Source organism: Schistocerca gregaria, chromosome 3 (genome assembly GCF_023897955.1).
Source record: "Schistocerca gregaria isolate iqSchGreg1 chromosome 3, iqSchGreg1.2, whole genome shotgun sequence".
Taxonomy (NCBI): Eukaryota; Metazoa; Arthropoda; class Insecta; order Orthoptera; family Acrididae; genus Schistocerca; species Schistocerca gregaria.
The window spans coordinates 287,509,711-287,522,404 of NC_064922.1; the positions used below are offsets into that span (position 1 = coordinate 287,509,711).

The following is a 12,694-nucleotide window of genomic DNA, read 5'->3' on the forward strand; positions in this document are numbered from 1 at the left end:
TTAGGCCGTCTTCCGCTCACGCCCCAACATCGTGCAGCCCGCCTCCAGTGGTGTCGCGGCAGGCGTGAATGGAGGGACGAATGGAGACGTGTCGTCTTCAGCGATGAGAGTCGCTTCTGCCTTGGTGCCAATGATGTATGTGTGTTTGGCGCCATGCAGGTGAGCGCCACAATCAGGACTGCATACGACCGAGGCACACAGGACCAACACCCGGCATCATGGTGTGGGGAGCGATCTTCTACACTGGCCGTACACCTCTGGTGATCGTCGAGGGGACACTGAATAGTGCACGGTACATCCAAACCGTCATCGAACTCATCGTTCTACCATTCCTAGACCGGCAATCCCTTGCTGTTCCAACAGGACTATGCACGTCCGCATGTATCCCGTGCCACCCAACGTGCTCTAGAAGGTGTAAGTCAACTACCCTGGCCAGCAAGATCTCCGGATCTGTCCCCCAATGAGCATGTTTGGCACTGGATGAAGCGTCGTCTCACGCGGTCTGCACGTCCAGCACGAACGCTGGTGCAACTGAGGCGCCAGGTGGAAATGGCATGGCAAGCCGTTCCACAGGACTACATCCAGCATCTCTACGATCGTCTCCATGGGAGAATAGCAGCCTGCATTGCTGCGAAATGTGGATATACACTGTACTAGTGCCGACATTGTGCATGCTCTGTTGCCTGTGTCTATGTGCTTGTGGTTCTGTCAGTGTGATCATGTGATGTATCTGACCCCAGGAATGTGTCAATAAAGTTTCCCCTTCCTGGGACAATGAATTCACGGTGTTCTTATTTCAATTTCGAGGAGTGTATGTTAGAGCTCATTTTAGTTTCGTCAGTATGTACTGTACTTCCGCGATTCACTGCCAGTTGGCCCAATTGAAGGAAGGTAATGTTGACTTCGGTGCTTATGTTGACATACTACTCATTGCTCTACAGTACTAGCATCAAGCACATCAGTACGTAGCATAAACAGATTAGTGTTCAACACGAACGTGGTTTTGCAGTCAGTGCAATGTTTTTTAAATGCGGGGTTGCCAGATGCCCATTTGATGTATGCATTAGCACGGGGCAATAGCCGTGGCGCGGCACGTTTGTATCGAGACAGATTTCCAGAACGAAGGTGTCCCGACAGGAAGACGTTCGAAGCAATTGATCGGCGTCTTAGGGAGCACGGAATATTCCAGCCTATGACTCGCGACTGAGGGAGACCTAGAACGACGAGGACACCTGCAATGGACGAGGAAATTCTTCGTGCAGTTGACGATAACCCTAATGTCAGCGTCAGAGACGTTGCTGCTGTACAAGGTAACGTTGACCACGTCACTGTATGGAGAGTACTACGGGAGAAGCAGTTGTTTCCGTACCATGTACAGCGTGTGCAGGGACTATCAGCAGCTGATTGGCCTCCACGGGTACACTTCTGCGAATGGCTCATCCATCAATGTGTCAATCCTCATTTCAGTGCAAATGTTCTCTTTATGGATGAGGCTTCAGCCCAACGTGATCAAATGGGAAATTTTCACAATCGACATGTGTGGGCTGACGAGGTCCGCAGGCAATTGTGCAATCACGTCATCAACACAGATTTTCTGTGAACGTTTGGGCAGGCATTGTTGATGATGTCTTGATTGGGCCCCATGTTCTTACATCTACGCTCAATGGAGCACGTTATCACGATTTCATACGGGATACTCTACCTGTGCTGCTAGAACATATTCCTTTACAAGTACGACACTACATGTGGTTCATGCACGATGGAGCTGCTGCACATTTCAGTCGAAGTTTTCGTACGGCCTCGTGATGACTGGGTGTTGTGTGATGTCCTTAGGTTAGTTAGGTTTAAGTAGTTCCAAGTTCTAGGGGACTGATGACCATTGATGTTTAGTTCCATAGTGCTCAGAGCCATTTGAACCATTTTGTTCGTACGCTTCTCAACAGCAAATTCGGTGACCGATGAATTTGTAGAGACGGACCAATTCCATGGCCTCCACGCTCTCCTGACCTCAACCCTCTTGACTTTTACTTATGGGAGCATTTGAAAGCTCTTGTCTACGCAAACCCGGTACCAAATGTAGAGACTCTTCGCGCTCGTATTGTCGATTCCATGCGACGGTGGGTGGATGCATGTATCCTCGCTAATGGAGGACATTTTGAACATTTCCTTTGTTAAGTAGGCTGTTTAGGTTTTCTTATTGGAAACGCCACATAGCGCTCGGTATGAAAAAATCACTGGCTGTGCCGTGTGCAGTCTGTGTTTAGTCTGCATTGTTGTCTGCCATTGTAGTGTTGGGCAGCGGCAGCTGGATGCTAACAGCGCGTAGCGTTGCGCAGTTGGAGGTGAGCCGCCAGCAGTGGTGGACGTGGGGAGAGAGATGGCGGAGTTTTGAAATTTGTAAGAATTGGTGTCACGAACTGATTTATATATTATGACTATTAAGGTAAATACATTGTCTGTTCTGTATTAAAATCTTTCATTTGCTAACTATGCCTGTCAGTAGTTAGTGCCTTCCGTAGTTTGAATCTTTTATTTAGCTGGCAGTAGTGGTGCTCACTGTATTGCAGTAGCTCGAGTAACGAAGATTTTTGTGAGGTAAGTGATTTGTGAAAGGTATAGGTTAATGTTAGTCAGGGCCATTCTTTTGTAGGGATTATTGAAAGTCAGATTGCGTTGCGCTAAAAAATATTGTGTTTCAGTTTAAGCACAGTCTTGTAATAGTTTTTCTAAGGGGACGTTTCACCTTTAACAAAGTGTTTGAAGTCACGCCGGTACATTCTGTTGCTGTGTGTTTCCATTCCACGATTAATGTGATTTGAAGAGAAATAATAAAATGAGCTCTAACGTGGAAAGTAAGCGTTTCCGGACACATGTCCACATAACGTATTTCCTTTCTTCGTTTGTGAGAAATGTTTCCTGAAAGTTTGGCCGTTCCTTTTTCTAACACCCTGTATATGCGTCACAACATTAATTACGAAACAATAATTACTGTATTATTTCGTTTCGAAAACATAAATAACAGGAAAATTAACAACAAATATGTAACATCCCGCACACCCTACTACTACAAAAGTATTCGGACACAATAATGTTCATGAGTTGTACGACGAAAATATCAGTACCTTGTGGGTCCACCTTCCATTTTTAATACCTCCTCCAATCTACTAGGCACACTTTCCACGAGTTTTTTTTTTGTGAAATCTGGACCTATATTTGCCCATTCTTGGCGCAGATTCTCTTTCAAGGTCTCCTTCGTATAGATGTTGTCCGCGCGGAGGGTCCGTTTCAATTTATCCCACAAATGTTCGATTGGGTTAAGGTCTGGTGATTGGAGAAGGGGGTACAATACTGTCGGGCAATTGAAGAGCAACCACATTCGTACAATATAAGCGGTATGCTTAGGATCATTGTCCTGATAAAAATGAAAGTTGTTCGCAATACCTAGATGTTGTGCACTCTGCTCAAATGCCCTCGCAGTATATTCAGATACATTTCCTTGTTCATCGTATCATCAGTGAACACTAAATCACCCACACCATTGCCGGACATTCATCCCCACACCATGATGCTCCCTCCTCCATACTTTACTGTTGGTTTGAAGTTCCTGGGATTCAGCTCTTCATTGGTCTTTCGCTACACGCTTGCCTTTCCGTCGCTTTCCATAATGTAAATTTACATTCGTCACGAAATATCAACCGATTCCACCAAACCTGATCGTATTCGGCGTATTCCTTCCCAAAATGCATACGTTTCTTCTGGTTCACTGCATTTATGAACGGCTTTCGCCGTGCCACGCGACCATGGTACTGCGATCATCGTAGTACTCTCCGCACGGTTTCGAGATGAACTTTTATACCGAGGTCTCCCTCCACCTCACTTGCAATTCGTGTGGCAACTATTTTCGGATTCTGTTGTACCTTTCGCACAATCACACGTTCATCTCTCTGTGAAAATGTCAGTAGCCGTCCTGTACTGCAACGGAATTCCAATCGGTCTTCTTTTTCGAACCGTTTAATAATGTCGTAAACTGCACTTTTCTTCATGTTCACCATTGCGGCAATTTCCCTGCAGGTTTTCCCCTTCGCGTGACGATAAACGACAAGTTGCCTTTGCTCGAACGTAGAACACTTCCCTGTGCGTCCCATCGTCGACCTGCACTGGCTCGCGATATATGTTTACTAATCATCGCTATCGTGTCGCGGAAATGTCGGACACACTGCAGTCGCTTCATCCTCTGTACGTCTCGGAATGAACTATCCTCTCACGTTGTCCGCCTTTGTCCGAATACTTTTGTTACACCTTCCCACGCCGTTTTCAGGAAATATTACGTAACGGTCATATGTCCAACAACAATTCTTCGTATTTGACGCGTGTTTCTCGTTGCGACATCGTACCCAGAGTCCCAAATACGTTACAAAGTGCAATTTCTGTATTTGTTCATGCTGCAAACTGCAAAATTATGCGCCGTTACGAGCTGTCCGAACACTTTTGCGACTGAGTGTATCTATATTGGTAGTCCTTACGTGCAACATATTTCAGCGGCAGTAGAATCGTTCGGCAGTCAGCTTCAAATGCCAGTTCTCTAAATTTAATCAACGGTTTTTCTGGAAAATTGTAGTGAAATGCAGGAGGATCTGCAACGAATTGAGGCATGGTGCAGGGAATGGCAACTGAAACTCAATGTAGACAAGTGTAATGTGCTGCGAATACTTAGAAAGAAAGATCCTTTATCATTTAGCTACAATATAGCAGATTAGCAACTGGAAGCAGTTAATTCCATAAATTATCTGGGAGTAGGCATTAGGAGTGATCTAAAATAGGATGACCATATAAAATTAGTCGTCGGTAAAGCAGATGCTAGACTGAGATTCATTGGAAGAATCCTAAGGAAATGCAATCCGAAAACAAAGGAAGTAGGTTACAGTACACTTGTTCGCCCAATGCTTGAATACTGCTCACCCGTGTGTGATCCGTACCAGATAGGGTTGATAGAAGAGCGAGAGAAGATCCAATGGAGAGCAGTGCGCTTCGTTACAGGGTCATTTAGTAATTGAGAAAGCATTACGGATATGATGGACAGACTCCAGTGGAAGACTCTGCAAGAGAGACGCTCAGTAGCTCGGTACTTGCTTTTGTTGAAGTTTCGAGAACATACCTTCACCGAGGAGTCAAGTAGATTATTGCTCCCTCCTACGTATATCTCGATAAGAGACCATGAGGATAAAATCAGAGAGATTTGAGCCCACACGGGCTGGAATAGAAGGGAGAACCGAAAAAGGTACCCAAGGTACCCCCCGCCACACACCGTCAGATGGCTTGCGGTGTATAGATGTGGATGTAGATGTAGAAAGAACGTCATCTTCCCTCCAGGATTCCAGTTTGAGTTCCCGAAGCATCTCCGTAGTTGGTAGGACACATCCTTAGGTATAAAGGAATAGTTTGGTAATAAAGGGAACTGTGTGTGTGTGTGTGTGTGTGTGTGTGTGTGTGTGTGTGTGTGTGTGTGTGTGTGTGTGTGTGTGTTTGTGTGTGTCAGGGTGGAGGGAATAGACAGTATGTATGTGATGTCCAAACAGAGGACTTCGATACTTCGATGTTCTGGATCATCTGAAGATGGTTGAGGTTGGTTGACTTTAGGCCATCAGTTTTTGCGAAGGATGCTGTGACATTACACACACACACACACACACACACACACACACACACACACACACACACTCACTCACACACACACACACACACAATATTGTGACATTACACACACACACACACACACACACACACACACATACACACACTCACTCACACACACACACAATATGTCTATGATCTCCTTCGAACCTCCAGATCGATTTCATTCAAATTTGACACATGAATAGCAGTGTTCATGAATATCAGCACTGGGAGGTTCATAACCTCCTAGCTCCTACACAACTAGAGTTGTTTGTTGGTCCACCTCTGCTTTATAAAATGCCCTGTATGACAGGCACATTGTGTGGTAGTAGTATCAGGATGCCTTAGCGCCCTGCTTTTGCAGGCAAGCCTGCATATCAAGTGCAAGAAACATTTCTGCAGCCCTCAACACATAGGCTGCCCTGCCCAACAGGTGTGTTGTGAAAGAAGCACTGGACTGCTTTGTTGATCTGTTTTGCAGGGGTTGCATCTGTGGATGGGCACAGCATGGAGAAGTTTGAGAAGGGTGGTGGAGGGATGGACAGGGAGGGAAGGTAGGAGTGGAGGACAGATAGATAGATAGAGAGTGAGTGAGTGAGTGAGTGAGTGAGAGAGAGAGAGAAAGGGGGGGGGGGTGTAGCGGAGGATGGACAGAGAGAAGAGGAGGAGGGAAGAGGGACAGAGAGCAGGAGGAGGAGATGTGTGTGAGACAAGTACACAGTTGAAGCATAGAGGAAAAGATTAGTAAATAAATCAATAAAAGTCCAATATGCTGAGTAGTAGGCTAAGCCAGGACGAAATTTATGCTCCAAATGCTAGAATGGTGTGTCCCTTTTTTCTGTTACTCACCATCCCGTGACTTCAGCATTTCAGTGCGACAGGGTCTGTGCGTGGACGCTTATGTTGCGAACAGTTCTGTGACACCCACCTTCCTGTCCTGGCAGGTCTGCCGGGCCGTTTGCCACGAGACCTGCGGGTAGCTGACGAACAGGTAGCACGAGCTGTTGAACACCTGCAGCCGCTCGTCTGCGCACTCTACTGCGGCTGCAACACCAAACAAGCAAACACACTCACTGACATGTAGGGGAAAAACAGGAGTGGCATACGTCACTCACAGCAGCAACTGAGATATTTCGTGCGCCCCATTTAGTAGTGCTTTAACATCTGGATTCATGACACACAAAAATGTTATCCGAATTATCAAAGAAGTTTAAAGCTTCATTAAATTTGGATTACATGGAAATCTGTAACTTGAATATGTCCTGAATTGAAATACCTTCTAATGTATATTAAATTTAGACTGACGAATTCATATAGTAAAGCTGTTTAACTGTGCTGTTAAGGAAATATGACAAAAGAACAGAAGTAACTTACTTTTCATAAAGTACTAATAAATGGCATAAGTAAATAGTTAACAGAACTGTGTGAAGCTGCTAAACTGAGGTAAACATTCACGTGAATATTGTCTTAGCAACTGGGTTTCAAAAAACTGGTTCAAATGGCTCTGAACACTATGGGACTCAACTGCTGTGGTCATTAGTCCCTCAGAACTACTTAAACCTAACTAACCTAAGGACATCACACACATCCATGCCCGAGGCAGGATTCGAACCTGCGATCGTAGCAGTCGCACGGTTCCGGACTGCGCGCCTAGAACCACGAGACCACCGCGGCCGGCTCAACTGGGTTTGTACCTACTTTCTATGTATAGGGTATGCTTGGCTCAGTCTGTTAGCATACCATTCCTGTTCTGAAACCTGCAAATGTAAGGCGTAAAGCAACAATCACGCTTTATTTTAAGTAATGAACAGCCCGCTCCCTCAGCAACTGCAGCGACTGGCTTAGCTTCAGTTCTCTTAAATCATGCAGAAAAAAGATGAAGCGGTTTGCTGAGTCCAATTACTGAAATACGTATTACTGTTCGCAATGATAATTTGGAAAGATTACTGTCATTGCTGAAGACAAAATTGACATTACTCGGATTAACTTGATAACATATTACGCGGAATTCCTTAATGCTGACTGCGAAGTATAACTCGGCTGGAAAGACATCAGAATGTGAAACTAACAAAAAGAGATCACAAGTGAGTATTAAAATGTTTGAGTAGGAAAACATATAACTACATTTAAAGTATGGTAAAGTCAAAGCACACACACAGCTTACGTGTCTTGAAAGGAGGATATAAGATGAACATCAACAAAAGCAAAATGAGGATAATAGAATGTAGCACGGGATGCAAACAAACACAACACGTGGAGCGTTACAGCAAAAGAAAATCTGTACATGTCAGAAAATGGTGAACCAAGTTCATTCAGTGAGAATGTGACAACTTTACGTGGTCTGATATTCGAGTGAATTAATGGAAAACCATTTCTGTACCGTTCTTTGCTAATCACCCACTTTACAAAACCACGAGCGCATCATATCGACGCTGAAATCTTTCACTAAAGTTCTGAAAATACTGTGAATATCACCACTCCATGTCTTTCAATACGAACCAGAAAAATGGCACACAGTAATTTTAAGACGTCTGAGAGTTAACAGCGGACTCTGACTTCAATTGTACTCAAATCTTGTACTTATATAAAGAATTTTACCACACCTGCCCATCTCAAGACGCAGCGCCCAACTAAACTGTACAGACACCACACAACTCTCTGTTTGTCCATTCAAACACATCGTTCTCTACCCGGACACGTGCGGCGCCCGTTTCTCACTCGCGGATATCGGAATCTCAAAGAGTTCGCTCCTGCCATTTGAACTGTGTTTCCAGAGATCGATAGCTCGATACAGAATATACCTTTTAAGAGTATCTGCCATTTAAAAACACGCGGAATAAATCCATTATTTAAAGATCTGAATGTGACAGACAACTTTCAAAATAAAGGAATCTTCATGCAGGTAAAGGAAAATGAATTTCACTGAAGTGTACAGTAGAAAATTCCATAATTATTTTTAATTATGACAGGTTTGGAAAATGCACTGACTGTCCAACTGTAGTGTGAGAACAGTGAGCATTGTCCATCGGCAGCTGAATGCCATGCATTGCATTTCTCTCCATACAGTTGTGGTAGAAATGGATTCTTGACGCCACACATCCAAATCGGCGGTGATCTGACTCACACAAGACCATCGATCACCCCTTATGGTTTTATAGAGGTGACATGGCGTCCGTTTGCCAAATACTCTTATACTCATAACGCTGTGTGGCAGTTTACATGTGCGGAAACGTTCTCTCTTCACTACTGAATATGTACTGTAAACACAGTTAACGGTAGAAGCCCGAATTGTTATGTAATCTACGATATGCCATGATCCCTGTGTCTTGCACAGATTATCAACCCACATTCAAAATCTGTTAACTCGTGACATGTTGCCATTCTTGTGTTATCACGTATCAATACCTGTCCACAGGCGTCGTAATGGCAACGGAATTGCAAGTTCCTGTCAGACGCCGATCGCGGTCGTACGAGGTCTGGCGGAGCCAATGGTGTGCACCCACTGGGTCATGTTTGCAGCGGTTCCGTACCCTCTATACTACGAGCGCCCTATGCCACCGCTATATAAAAAGTCCAGCGGCAGCCACACAGTCCCCCACCCTGCAACGATCTCAACACCTTCTCCAATTCCATCTTGATCAGTTCACCGCTTGGTGTAACCAGTGGTTACTCAAGGTCAGTCCTTCCAAGACCCAGGCGATCATTGTAGGCAAAACCACACCTTCCTTCCGTCTCCATGACTTCTATATCACCATTTATGGCTGTCCCATCACCCTCACTCCCACCCTCAAGTATCTAGGCGTCACCCTTGACCGTTTCCTCTCCTGAACCCCCCATCTCCGGACTATCCAAGCCAAGGCACACTCCCGACTCCATATCATGTTCCTTTCTGGCTGCACATGGGGTCTGGACCCCTCGACCATCCTCCACACCTAAAAATCCCTCTTCCGCCCTATCCTCTGGTACGCTCATACCGCCTAGATCTCCGCCCCACCTACCTTTTACAAATCCCTTCCAGTTCTAGAACTCTATGTACTCTGCCTCGCCTATCACATCCACCTCCCATCCCCCATGTGGATCCTATATGACCTCATATCGTTCCCACACCTAGTCCTTTTCTTCAAACGGATGCAGATCCTATGCACCTCCCACAAACTTGATCCCTCTCACCCACTTGTCTCTCCAATCGTATCCCACCCCTGTCTGCTGCCGTGCCTGTATTCCCACATCCCACCTGCTCTCCATCTCTCCATACCTTCGCCCAAAGTGGCTTCCGCCACCTCCCCCTCCCTGATGATGCGCTCCTCCCCTCCATCTACCCCTCCTGCCAACTTTCAAAATCCCCACCCTCCTGTGTTTTTCCCCCTAGGTCACCTTTCTCTCCCTTCTCTCCCTTCTACCATCCACCCTCCCTCCTCTCCCCCGAGCCTCCCCAACCAACCTACCTTCTTTCCTCTCCCTCCAATCTCCTCTGCCACTGGCTTCTACACCCACCCCTCTCCCCCCTCCCCCACCCTTTCCCGTTTTCGGCAGGTTTAGTAAACTTTCGTGCGCCAGAGATCATCGCCTAGTGTTTGTGTTTGCCGTCGTGTTAATGTTCCAGTGTTTCATCGTTTGTACTCCATAGTTCACGTGTGTCATCTGTCATCTCTGTGCGTGTCCAGGTTTCTGAACGTTTTTATTTTTGACACTGCGCCCTTGAACGGCTCTGTGTGTTTTAATTTTGTATGTCTACGTGTTTATATCCACTATGTCTGTTCTGTAGTTGTCTCCTTTTGTATCATTAGTCGTATCTGTGGCCAAAAAGCGGCGTAGTATGCCGCTGCTGGCCTATCTGTATTGGGTGTGAAAATAACAATGAAGAAAGAAAAAAACCCACACAGCCCACACGTACTCGGAGCAACTTAGCTACATGACGACACATGGACGCCTCCTAGTAGTGGCTCCGACACTACAGTTCGTGCTTTAGTTCAGAAAAGCCTCATCCTTCTTCCTGTTGTACCAGCTGGTCTCTATTTCTTGCGACACTATTTATAATGAGTCTTTGTACACTAGGTGAAACACGAGTTAATTCATGTTAACTGAATCACCCATCGGTTCTTGGTAGAACAACATTACAATAAATGAAAAGCGCTAGTTTGCTTTTGTTCTACAGTATTAATTTTATTGTGGTAACCCATCTTCGGCTTACATTTCCATCTTCAGATATTTACTGACTATTTTTGCCAAAGAAGTTACAATGTTGTATATGCTATTGGAAAAGAAGTTACACATCTAGATTGAAACAGAAACGTACAGTAAATAACATCTTAGACAGTGTGATACTAATGCTATGTAAAAAGTAAAAAGTTGAACTGTAAATAAATGTAAACAGAGTAAACAGGAAAAAGCCAGAACGCAAAACTGGAACAGCAAGCGTCCACAACAGTTTACATTAATAAATAAAACCAATAAAATAAAACAAAATTAGTAGCCTTGTACTAGTTTTGTTTTATGTTATTGGTTTTGTTTATTAACGTAAACTGGTATGTAGGCTCGCTGTTACAGCTTTGTGTTAAAGATTTCCTGTTTAGTCCGTTTGTATTTATTTGCTGTTCAACTTTTTGCTTTTTGCTTTGCATTACTACCACGTACCGGATCCCCCGCCGGAGGTTAGAGTCCTCCCTCGTGCATGGATGTATGTGTGTTGTCCTAGCGTAAGTTAATTTAAGTTAGATTAAGTAGTATGTAAGACTAGGGACCGATGACTTCAGCAGTCTGGTCCCATAGGATCTCACCACAGTTTCCAATTTCCATTTACTGTACTCTTCTGTGCCACCGAGAACACAGATGAATAGCAAGACTGCAGAGACTTATCCCTTGCACGCTTCCCGTGAGATCCACATTCCCAACTGTGCACAGTCTACATACATAATGTACCTAATAGATATTTGCCCATCTACTCATTACTCGCGCACACTAAGGTGACGATTCCCGTAAGAGTACCTATTAGGTACATTACGTATGTAGATTGTGGACAGTTGGTCTCACGGGAAGCGTGCAAGGGATAAGTCCCTGCAGTCGCGCTACTTATCTGTGTCCTCGGTGGCTCAGATGGATGCCGGCACGACAGCTCAGCGTGGTCAGTCAGAGGGTTAGCTACCCTCTGTAACAAAAGAAACTGAGTGAACTGCTTAACGAACAACCTGAACGGGTGTCCTGGGACATCCGCCCCGAACATACACAACGAACAATTTAGAACAAAAATGAGATTAAAAAAGAAAGAAAAAGATGGATAGAGTGTCTGCCATGTAAGCAGGAGATCCCGGGTTCGAGTTCCGGTCGGGGCACACATTTTCAGCTGTCCCCATCGAGGTATATCAACAACACCTGTCGACAGCTGAGGGTTTCAATTAATTATCAAATAGTCAGTAAATGTATGAAGATGGTCCTGTAAGCCGAAAACCGGTCAACAAAATAAAAGTAATACTGTAGAAAAAAAGAAAACTAGCGCTTTTCATTCGTTGTAAGTTAATTCAATATTCTGTCTGCTGTGTTATCTCGTTTCTCTAATCATTTCTGCTCCTGTCCGTCTTTCTTGCAACGACAGTTGCCACATAACTCTGTAGCCCACCTCTCCATACTGTTGTGTACGAAGTCGCAGATAACAATTCTCCCTGCTCATTTGTCTGTAACAGCCTGTTGAGATACTGTGGCTACACTCTCATCATTTGCCAGCGTTTTGTAACGTGTCAAAAACTTGCGCGGCCTTTGTCACCAGAAAACGAAACATCTGTCGCCCAAACCTTATTGCCAGCCGGTGTGGCCGAGCGGTTCTAGGCGCTTCAGTCTGGAACCGCGCGACCGCTACGGTCGCAGGTTCGAATCCTGCCTCGGGCTTGGATGTGTGTGGTGTCATTAGGTTAGTTAGGTTTAAGTAGTTCTAAGGTCTAGGGGACTGATGACCTCAGAAGTTAAGTCCCATAGCGCTCAGAGCCATTTGAACCAACCTTATTCACCGTTCAAGCATTAGGAGATAACA

The 12,694-nt window shown here is 45.1% G+C and overlaps 1 protein-coding gene across 1 annotated transcript in view; it reads right to left on the bottom strand.

The window, feature by feature from the left end:
• LOC126355345 (uncharacterized) overlaps positions 1–12,694 on the bottom strand; it is a 708,215-nt gene that overhangs the window by 260,652 nt on the left and 434,869 nt on the right. The window contains exon 10 of the mRNA XM_050005639.1: positions 6,602–6,717. Coding sequence (XP_049861596.1) covers positions 6,602–6,717 — 116 coding nt within the window. The remainder of the gene's footprint in view (positions 1–6,601; positions 6,718–12,694) is intronic.